This window comes from Brassica napus, chromosome C9, assembly GCF_020379485.1.
Source record: "Brassica napus cultivar Da-Ae chromosome C9, Da-Ae, whole genome shotgun sequence".
NCBI lineage: Eukaryota > Viridiplantae > Streptophyta > Magnoliopsida > Brassicales > Brassicaceae > Brassica > Brassica napus.
Genome location: NC_063452.1, coordinates 532,768 through 543,050, shown reverse-complemented (window position 1 = coordinate 543,050; position 10,283 = coordinate 532,768). Strand labels below are relative to the sequence as shown.

At 40.2% G+C, this 10,283-nt stretch overlaps 3 protein-coding genes across 5 annotated transcripts; 1 reads left to right on the top strand and 2 right to left on the bottom strand.

The window, feature by feature from the left end:
• Positions 1 to 67: 67 nt before the first annotated feature.
• On the bottom strand, positions 68 to 5,072 carry LOC106365544. Of its 3 annotated transcripts, none has more exons than XM_048769507.1 (11): positions 4,620 to 5,072; positions 4,436 to 4,546; positions 4,163 to 4,353; positions 3,747 to 3,946; positions 3,497 to 3,608; positions 3,089 to 3,369; positions 2,697 to 2,808; positions 2,452 to 2,612; positions 2,031 to 2,112; positions 656 to 1,945; positions 68 to 463 (listed from the first exon to the last, which is right to left on the bottom strand). In XM_048769507.1, the coding sequence occupies exons 1-11, from the start codon at positions 4,685 to 4,687 to the stop codon at positions 297 to 299; spliced, it is 2,775 nt and encodes a 924-aa protein (XP_048625464.1). In that variant the 5' UTR covers positions 4,688 to 5,072; the 3' UTR covers positions 68 to 296. The 3 variants fall into 3 exon arrangements, with proteins under 3 accessions (XP_048625464.1, XP_048625465.1, XP_048625463.1); XM_048769508.1 differs by having other exon boundaries at positions 2,452 to 2,600; XM_048769506.1 differs by having other exon boundaries at positions 2,452 to 2,808.
• Positions 5,073 to 5,228: 156 nt separating this feature from the next.
• On the bottom strand, positions 5,229 to 6,719 carry LOC106365657 (50S ribosomal protein L5, chloroplastic). The gene is made up of 4 exons (XM_013805110.3): positions 6,404 to 6,719; positions 5,852 to 6,052; positions 5,633 to 5,775; positions 5,229 to 5,536 (listed from the first exon to the last, which is right to left on the bottom strand). Exons 1-4 carry the CDS (start codon positions 6,638 to 6,640, stop codon positions 5,332 to 5,334), a joined length of 786 nt encoding a protein of 261 aa, XP_013660564.2. The 5' UTR covers positions 6,641 to 6,719; the 3' UTR covers positions 5,229 to 5,331.
• A 172-nt stretch (positions 6,720 to 6,891) lies between these two features.
• On the top strand, positions 6,892 to 9,974 carry LOC106365543 (CAAX prenyl protease 1 homolog). The gene is made up of 14 exons (XM_048769505.1): positions 6,892 to 6,990; positions 7,549 to 7,696; positions 7,778 to 7,862; positions 7,946 to 8,041; positions 8,134 to 8,199; positions 8,292 to 8,390; positions 8,527 to 8,640; positions 8,718 to 8,828; positions 8,906 to 8,968; positions 9,057 to 9,149; positions 9,215 to 9,328; positions 9,403 to 9,474; positions 9,562 to 9,627; positions 9,712 to 9,974. The coding sequence occupies exons 1-14, from the start codon at positions 6,960 to 6,962 to the stop codon at positions 9,826 to 9,828; spliced, it is 1,275 nt and encodes a 424-aa protein (XP_048625462.1). The 5' UTR covers positions 6,892 to 6,959; the 3' UTR covers positions 9,829 to 9,974.
• The last annotated feature ends 309 nt before the right edge of the window (positions 9,975 to 10,283 follow it).

Genomic DNA, 10,283 nt, shown 5'->3' with positions numbered 1-10,283 from the left:
TATGCGTATGTAGTACAACATGTACTATTGTTAAAAACTAGATTAGGAAAATAATCTGAAGAAAAACTTTGAGCAACAAACAGAAACATGAAACTAGATAATAGCAACCACAAGGACTCCAAAGTCATCAAATCTACTAATGTTAATTAAAAGCATCCAAATATCACAAGCACCAATAGAAAAGACAGTTCACGTTTTTTTTCTCTTTTTTTTTTCTTCAAATGATAATTTGACTACTTTGCACATCACAAAGCAACTTAGTGTAAGCTGTAAAGGGGGTTGTGAGCAGAGCAGAATTACCTATAGCCAAAGCCAAGGTCGAGTTCCTGACCCATAGATCCCTGACGATTAGGACCACCGGCTTGACCCATTGCCGGAGGCTGCTTGGATGGGTCCATCCTCTGATGAATCCCTAAGAGCGTATTCAGTGAAGCTGGATGTTCCACTCTGTTGCCTTGAGAACCTGAAAGGTTACAAAACGAAATAAAATGTTTTGAGAGACCAAATAAAATCAACTAGTCCCTGCATAGTTCGATATTAGGGGCCCTCGAGTAACTGACCCAAGATATTGAATCCGTGAAAAATGAGCGAAAGTTGAAACTTTAGACTCTTTAAAGGGAAAGTAGCAAATGGATTTGGTTATCTATCGTTATACCTGGTGGTGGCATACCGTAGTTGGGCTGGCGATGGGCGAAGGGGAAGCCTTGTGATGGATTTAACTCGGGGATGAGACCAGGCATTTGGTTGTTTACATGAGGAGAGTGATGGTGTGGTGGACCACCACCGGGGAATCCTTGCATTAGATGATGGCGTTGCAAGTTGTCTTGCATATGCATCTTCTGCTGCATATGTGGAGGAAGGCGATCAAACTCCGGAACGCCACTAGTTGAATGATGCAAAGGTGGGCGATGAATCATGTTTGGTGGAGGACCCTGATGTTGAGCTATGATGCTTCCTTGGCCCATGAAATCGAGCTGAGGTTTTATATGAGCATGTCGAGTATCCAAAGGATGGAAACCCGGGCCTGAACCATTCAAGTGAGGAGAAGGGTTGGCTGCGTGTTGTTGGGGATGATGGTGCAGAAAAGGACCATCTGGACCTCCCAATGTTGGTCTTTCGTTCCTTGGACCAGAGTTTAAAGCAGCTAGCTTGTCAGAGATGTTGAAAGCTACTTCAGGCTTCTGATTACGAGGTCCTGAAAAAGACATGTAACTTTGTGGGTTTGCAGGATCGCCAACTGCAAGTAAGTTACCATCTTCTGGAAGGCCTAGTAGCCCACCGAGGAGACCGTCAGGTCTGATTTGATTTCTTTGGCTCAGCTCACCAATAGATCTGTCTGATCGAAGCGGGATCCCAGGCACATCAGAAACCGTAGGTCTTCCAGAGACAGGTTCACCAATTGACTGCAGTTCGTTCATGAAGGCACTCCCAAATAGATTCTCAAGGGTAAGAGACTTCCCCGGGTCTGCTTCTCCAGCTGTAGGTGGTTTCACAGACGGTGGTGGTCTACTCTCTGTGACTGAAAGTAGATGCGTATCTGGACTAATCGGGTCTGCACTTCTCTGTAACAAAGAAAGAAGGTGCTGTGAAGCTTGGTTATCAACAGATGGTTTCCCTTGGTTGGTCTTCTTCACTGAAGAAACACTCAAGTCTTGGTCAACTGGCGCTGGAGGAGGAGGATGATAGGTTTCACTGACTTCTGACAGAATAGACTGCTCAAGATCTTCACAAGTGAGAACAGGTGGAGCAGCTTTTACTGATTTAGTTGCGGAAGTGTTGCTTAACTTATCAGTGTTTTTAGTGACATGACCTTGATAAGGAAAATCCATCGAATGTTCATCCTTAGCACCTGTCTCAAAGGTTTGCAACTTATCTGCACCTTGAAGTAGTGATAGTAAGCCTCTTGGTGGCTTGCTGGATGGAAGATCTTCGACTGGCTTGTTATCTGCACCGGTAAGAAAAGTGGATGTTGGTTTATTGGCTTTGCAAGGAAAATTGTTACTATTCTCGCATAACAGTCAATGGATTACCTTCTTCAAGAAACAGATGTGCGAACTTTGAGGATTTAACAGTCTGAGGGCTCCGAGTCTCTTCTACCTTTTCGACAATTTTCTACAAACATGTGGACGTTCGTCAGGTCAAATGAGATTATTCAAGTTCCACAGGGAAAACATGTACATGCACGTCATTTCATCAGGAAGAAGCATTCGACTTGTTTATATATAACACATGGACCATTTTGTTGCTTACTAAGAGAGCATACAAACTATGTTTATCTATCATCCTCAGGATCATATAAGAAAAAACCTTATTTACGACAGGGTAATGGAGGCTACATCAGAAATAACTATGCATCATGTGACCCAAAATGAAGTGCATACAAATTACTGAGCAGCATTTAAGTTTCAGGGGAAAATGAGTTAACTGAAATAAATAGGAAAGGAGACTCACCTGAGGACTATTAGAGGAATCGCCAGTATTCAAATTTATAGCGGTGTTGAATATCTTATCCAGAATGGACGGCTCATCAGAAATCTCCAAGCTTTTCTTCTGGTCCAACTTCACTGTAGCTTGCTCAACTTTTCTAGGATATCCTGGAGCTTCACCAGCAGCTCCGATGGTGGAAAGTTTTTCAAAACTTTTGTCATTGTTATTAATTATAGTTGTAGACATCGTAGAAATGAAACAAGTTTCACCTTCTACCGGCATCTCACTTGAGCCTATCCTAAATACCGACGGCTTTTCTTCATTCACCACATTAATGCCTTTGGGAACCAAAGGACTACGTTCATGTTGAGAAGTTTCAGTCTGCAACGTGTGACCAAAGTTAGTGAATGGAGTTATAATATGTTCAGCAAAACTAAAATACCAATCAGAGAATACATCCTAACAAATATTTACAAAGAAAAGATAATATTTGTACTCATGTTCTTATTTGGAGTTCAAGCAATAACATAATATAATATAGTATATATAACTCCATTCATGGAACAAAGACGTTTTAAAATCAATATGCAAGATAATGAAAATTTTCACGGAACATATATTTTTAGGTATGGATGAACATCTCAGAAAGATAACGACTTACTTGAGGTTTTTCCCCTTGCTTTCTTTCCAAAATTGTGCTTGCAAAACCAGGAGGTACAAGCGGTCTGGGTGCACTACTTTGAGGAGGAGTCGAGTGGTTATTTGAACCAGGAATTGATGGATTGTTGTTAACATCATCGCTTCTGCTTGGACGCTCTTTTTCATCTTTGGACTCCCCAAGCAGTTCCGTAAAATCAAAGACGTTTTTACGTAGGTCTGGGTTTGACTTTTGCCTCTCCTGGAATACTTTTTGATGTTCCTTCCTCAACAACTCAAAAGAAGCTGACAGATAGTTGAGAACGGCAGTTAAAGATTGACAAAAACGCATGAGTAGATTGTAAGAAGTTCACAAACTGGTAAAGAGCTAACTATTGGACAAATTTAAGTGAATTAGATAGATTCCATGTACCTCTTCTTTTTCTTTCTTCTTCTGCCCTATCTTCTTCATTTGTAGATTCAGAAGAACCAAACGTCTCATCATTTAATGAGTCTCTAGTGTCACGTCGAGTGTAAGGTGCGGCCTACATATGCACAAGGAGAGGTTTAGGAATCTGTGTCCTTGACTAAGTGATCTTACTCCAGCTGACCAGCTGCATTCAACTATCACTAATACTAAAAAGCAATTCACGTTGGGCACAAAAGGCAAGAGGGTACTTAACCTTGTATGGGCGAGGAGGATGGTAAGGTTCATTGCTTCGACGCAGCTGATATGAGTCATCAGATTGATGGGGCTTGGGCCCAGCTGGTCCCGCACCAAGTCCAGAAGGCTTGGGGAAAGAACCTTTCCCAAGAAGTCCATCATGCTCCGGTGCTTGCCAAGGCCTCCGAGATGGCATGCCAGAACGCCTCCCAGGCTCACCTAACAAGATATACAATTCAATAACAATAATAATAGCCAAATTCCATAATTATTCTATATGGTCTCCTTCCTAAGTAGCCCTCCAGGGAGACCGTCGGGTCTTCTTCCTAAGTTCTCTAGAAAAAAAAAGAGTCTTTATGCAACAATTACAAGTGATAGACGACCAACTCTTGGTAACTTCACCATGCAACATTTAAAAGAAGGGGCACAGGCTACCTGGGTCCCGGTCTGAATGTGAAGGATCGCTATCTTTATCATTCCATCCACCAGAACGCCCTTCCCATCTTCCATGTGTGCCTCGAGAGTTACCACCAAATTCACCCCTGGTGGGAGGCGATGAGCTGTAGTCGTTCCGCCTCAAACCACCAGAGATTCTCGGTCGCTCGGGTGAAGGATCTTCAGAGTCACTGCTTCATATAAAGAGTCTACTGATCAAAGACATAATAACAGATTCATACAACTCGTAAATAATAGATTTCAGAGTCTCACCGCAAGAGTAAATCATTAAACTCAGAGGGAAGATTTGGGAGCTTCTTGCAAACAACATCCTTATCGCTTAACGATAAAAGAAACTTTCTCGTGTATGAAACTCTAGGTTTCCTGATTCAACACAAACAATTACATCTCTGGCTAAAACATATGAAGACATGCAAAGTAAAAAACAGAAACTAACTTTGTGGATTCGTCATCATTGGTGTTGTTGACATCCATGGCAAACTGTTGCTCATTTGCTATACTCATTGTGTAAGCCCACAACAAGATGTTAGCCGGACAAGTCCAAGAAACACCTAATCTTGGATCTGAAGTATTCAATCAACGAAGACGGATCATCCAACCCTAACCAAACCTAACAATGAATCTCAGGATTCAGCAGCTTCATCGTGTATGAAACAATCTATGAGGTCGTCTTCGACAGCTTAGGGTTCTTCTTCTACGAGGGGATTCCACAATCCACCGGTTAGAAAAGGAAGAAAAAAAACGCGGCGGATTCTACAAGGAAGGAGAAACTGAGAAAACAAATTAGGGTTTCGATCTGCAGAAAGTGAAATCTTAGCTCTTCTTCGATTTTGATCGATTGACGAAAGAGAGAGAGAGAGAGAAGATGGCAAGAGAGAAAACACCAAAGTCTACAAGAAGAAAGTAAGCTCACGCGACTTCGTTTTACGTTAATTCACGCGCTAGCTCCATTTTGGTACAATTACGACTGTTGCCACGAACTTGCAAGAATTAGACAAAGCCCTTAATGTGTTTTACTCTTTCTCTGTTTTTAACCCAATTAAAGGACTCATCCAAACTTGGATTATTATATCAGATTAACAAATTGCAACAAAAGCATTACATAATACATGAACATAATATAACACAAAAATTGAAAATCTCTTTCTTCATCTCTTTCCCTTGCCTTTGCCTTTAGCATCAAAATGATGAGACTTTAGCTTCTTCTTCCTCACTGGCGCCCCTGTGTTGGCGCTGCTTCCTTCCCTGAAAGGCATTCCCATCAGAGCCAATAGTTTCTGTCCTTCTTGATCTGTTTTGGCTGTTGTGCTGATGCATACATCCATTCCTCTTGCTTTCCCAATCGCATCAAATCTATTATGTAATAACCAACAAACATAAGAGTTTTACTTACAACCAAAGACCTCTTTTAACACCGTTAATGTATTGCTTTTGATGGTAAGAACAAACCTGATTTCAGGGAAGACACTTTGGTCTTTGACACCAATACTGTAGTTGCCGTTGCCATCAAAGCTACTGGGACTCACACCTTGGAAATCTCGTGTTCTCGGAAGTGCTAGATTAATAAGTCGATCCAAGAACGAGTACATCACCTGTCACAACAGAAACGTTTGATTAAAATCAAGATCCAAGGATAAGGATTCACCAAGGGAAAGAAGAAGAGCTCACGTCTCCTCGGAGAGTGACGGCAATGCCAAGAGGTTGATCTTCCCTAATCTTGAAAGTGGCAATGGAAGCTCTAGCTCTCGTCTTGACAGGCTTCTGCCCTGTGATAAGCGCTATATCTTTCATTGCCGCCTCCAAACCTTTGTCGTTCTGCGCTGCATCTCCTATACCACAGTTCACCACAATCTTCTGAACCTTTGGAACCTGCCACAGAAGATGTCCAAGCAGAAACATCAAAGAGACGAACGAATGCCTCCACATTTTTGAAAATTGCACTCTCATGATTTTGTCTAGAAAAAAAAAATGTCAAGTTGAAAATACGGAACAAGACACAAAAGTTTCAGCTGACAAACATTATTATCAGGACAAGAAGCTTTTATGTTCAGACAAATAAAAAAAACCACAAAAATAATGTTAAATTAATAGTACAAAACAACAGGAATGCTCTTTAGATACGAAATTCACAGAACCTATTTTGAGGATGCCCAAATCCACCGAGAATTGGACTTCAACAACATCATGAATCGCAACAGAACAAAATCTCAGAGGTTATACCTGGTGAATGTTAATGTACTTGAACTCATCTTTGAGCGCGGGGATGATTCTCTCGAGGTACGCGGTTTTGAGGCGCTGGACTTTCTCAGCCTCAGATTTCTCCACCAGCACTGTTCCCGACGCCGAGACTTTCAACAAGTTTCTCAGCGGCGGGGGTACGGAGGATGTAACCGCTAACGAGGGAAAACGGCAGTGAAAGGAGGAAGCAGAAGACTGCAGAAGCGAAGGACTTGCCATGGTCGAGGCTCCAAAGTGGATAAAACTGCAAAAGAGAAGTGAGAGAAGCTCTTTTGTAATTTTTCTTATCGAATTGTTGTTGATAAGGATTTCTTATTTAGCCCCTATAAAATAGATTGTTTCCGTTAAAGCCCCCGAGATTATATTTGAGCTCAACTTAACCTTACTTCAATATGGGCCTAAAGCCCAGCCCATTAGTTCTCTCTCACCACACCGACCCGAGATCTCCCATAAACCTCTCTCTCTCTCTCTCTCTCTCTCTCTCATTTATTTCTTCGATTTGTTTCTCTTCAGGTCTTCGTTTTGAGCAGACGAGACAATGGCGATTCCTTACATGGAGACCGTCGTGGGTAAGCTTCTTATCCTTCTTCTCGCAGGCATTCGTATTACCCGATTCCACTCACGCCGCGTCTGCTTCTCGTTTCTATATTTGGCCCTATTGTGTAACTTGATCTGAGCTTTTGTTAATCCAAAACTGTTCCTCGTCGTAGTCGTGCGTTTGATCTGTGAGGTCTCCTTATATAATCTCGTCCTAGTAATAAGTGTATGCACGGAAGCTATATTTGCTTTTCTTGTTTAACAAAACTTAGGGTTTAGAAAGAGAGGATTTTGCAAATGTCTTTTTTATTGGCTTTGTGTTGTGGATCCGTTTGTTAACATGAATAGGAGAATCGAATCTCCTCCAGTGCTCAAATGGTAGTTTGGTTTACGCAAAATATTCAATCTTGTTGATGTGAAAGTACGCATAGATATTAGATTGTTTGTCTTAATAGTTCAGTGATATGAGTGGCATTTGATCCATTTTTTATAATCACGTTGGTCCAAAGCTAGAAAGAAAGAGATATTTATTGGAAGTTGTAGCATTTTATCTCTCATTCAGATTCATTTTTTTGTTATTTTTATTTCAGGTTTTATGATAGTGATGTACATTTTTGAGACGTATTTGGATATGAGGCAGCACTCTGCTCTCAAGCTTCCATCTCTCCCAAAAACCTTGGTTGGAGTCATTAGCCAAGAGAAGTTTGAGAAATCTCGAGCATACAGTCTTGACAAAAGGTTTCTTCTCAATTACTTTCTTCGTTTTCATAAATGTTGTTAGTTAGGGTATTTATCACTGAGGTTGTTTCATTTTTACAGCCATTTTCACTTTGTTCATGAGTTTGTGACGATCCTTATGGACTCTGCCATGTTGTTCTTTGGGATATTGCCTTGGTTCTGGAAGGTACATATCTGTTTTCATCATCTGCTATCTCCTTCTCTTAATATATTGGTGGTATGTATTGTAAAAAAAAAATTTTCCTGTAGTTATCTGGAGGTTTTCTATCGATGGTGGGACTCGATCCAGAGAATGAAATACTGCACACTCTTTCATTCTTGGCTGGTGTTATGATATGGTCACAGGTTGCTTACACTTAACCCCTTCATATAGTCTTATGAGTTTAGGATCAACAGATTTTTGAAGATAATATGGTTTCTTTTATATTCTGATGCAGATCACTGATTTGCCATTTTCTTTGTACTCAACTTTCGTGATTGAGTCTCGACATGGGTTCAACAAAGTATGTCGTGTTTGTTTCTAACACTACCTTTTGTCTTATCTTTTTCTTCATTGCACATGAGGATTAAGTTTGCTTTTAAACTCTGTTTGCAGCAAACAATATGGATGTTCTTTAGGGACATGGTCAAAGGAATACTACTCTCTGTCGTACTAGCCCCACCCATTGTTGCCGCAATTATTGTTATAGTTCAGGTTTGGCGATTCTTGGTTCATCTTATTATGTGTTTCTTTTATATATGACACTGTTCTCTATGAATGCAAGCTTGTAAGTTTTCAGCTTTGGTGTTAAAAGTCTGATCATACGGTTTTAATCTTCCTCCTTTTTCAGAAAGGAGGCCCTTACCTTGCCATCTATCTATGGGCATTCATGTTTATCCTGTCTCTCGTGATGATGACTATATACCCAGTTTTGATTGCACCTCTTTTCAACAAGTTCACTCCTGTGAGTACTTTCATTCTTGGCCGGCTTGCACTATGTTACTATTAGACAACTAAAACTTCCTTTATATTTGGGTATAGCTTCCAGATGGAGACCTCCGGGGGAAAATTGAGAAGCTTGCTTCTTCTCTAAAGTTTCCTCTGACGAAGCTGTTTGTCGTCGATGGATCTACAAGGTCAAGCCATAGCAATGTAAGGATCTAAATGCCGTAGATCTCTTTCTAGATTACCTTAAGATTACGTGAGGATCTGCTCACGGTTCTTGACAGGCTTACATGTATGGTTTCTTCAAGAACAAAAGGATTGTCCTTTATGACACGTTGATTCACCAGGTACCGTGTCTCTCAGTGAATCAAGCAAAGCCATAATCACATTTAGATTCTGGTTCTGAAACATAGTGTTATCTCTTTTATCGTGCAGTGCAAGAACGAGGATGAAATTGTGGCGGTTATTGCACACGAGCTTGGACACTGGAAGCTAAATCACACTACATACTCGTTCATTGCAGTTCAAGTGAGCAATGGATATACAAAACTTCTATGAAACCATCTCTTATGTCTCCATATTTTTTGTTGTAGATCCTTACCCTCTTACAGTTTGGAGGATACACTCTTGTCAGAAACTCCACTGATCTCTTCAGGAGTTTTGGATTTGATACACAACCAGTTCTCATTGGTTTGATCATATTTCAGGTTTGTTATTTTGGGTTTTTGGACACTAAACTCATATAATAAAATCTTAATAGAGTCCTGTCTGATTTTCACAGCACACTGTAATACCACTTCAACACCTAGTAAGCTTTGGCCTCAACCTTGTTAGTCGAGCGTTTGAGTTTCAGGTACAATCTTTATAATCCCTCAAGATCCAACTAAAGTTTCTTTCTTAAAAAAGGCCATGACATTTATAAGTGAACGTTCTTTTGCAGGCTGATGCCTTTGCGGTGAAGCTTGGTTATGCTAAAGATCTCCGTCCTGCTCTAGTGAAGCTACAGGTCAGAGAAGACGCTAACGACAAAATAACTTAAGACTATTTGTGTCATGCTTTAATGGTTTTTATTTGGTTTTGAATTTTGCAGGAAGAGAACTTATCAGCGATGAACACTGATCCATTGTACTCAGCTTATCACTACTCACATCCTCCTCTTGTTGAGAGGCTACGAGCCATTGATGGACAGGACAAGAAGACAGATTAAGTCCTTAAAAGCTTGTCTGTTGTACGAATTCTTGACAGTTTTACGCTCAGTGTGTTTTGAGCATTGGATTACTGAGCAAGAGATAATTAATCTTAAAATTTTGGCAAAGTGATTTAAGATTTATTACACTTATTTGCTGATAAAAATTCTACGTAATGGAATCATCGAGCAAGACATTCAAGTAGAAAAATCAAATCAAATTTAATATATTTTACTTTTACTTGCTTTAAAAAGTAAAACTATGGTTTTATCATCAGAAATCAAACATTTTCTGGTTAGTTTAAAGAAGGTAAGAAAAGAAAGGAGCATTTGACTCGTGTAACGAGATAATTATATTTTAAAAAATTCTTATGAAAAATGATACATTGCTTGCTATGATGGTGCAATAATGGGTTTCTCTTTTCGCCCCAACCTTATCTTTTTCTTTATTCCATTCTCATAATTTTATTACCTTT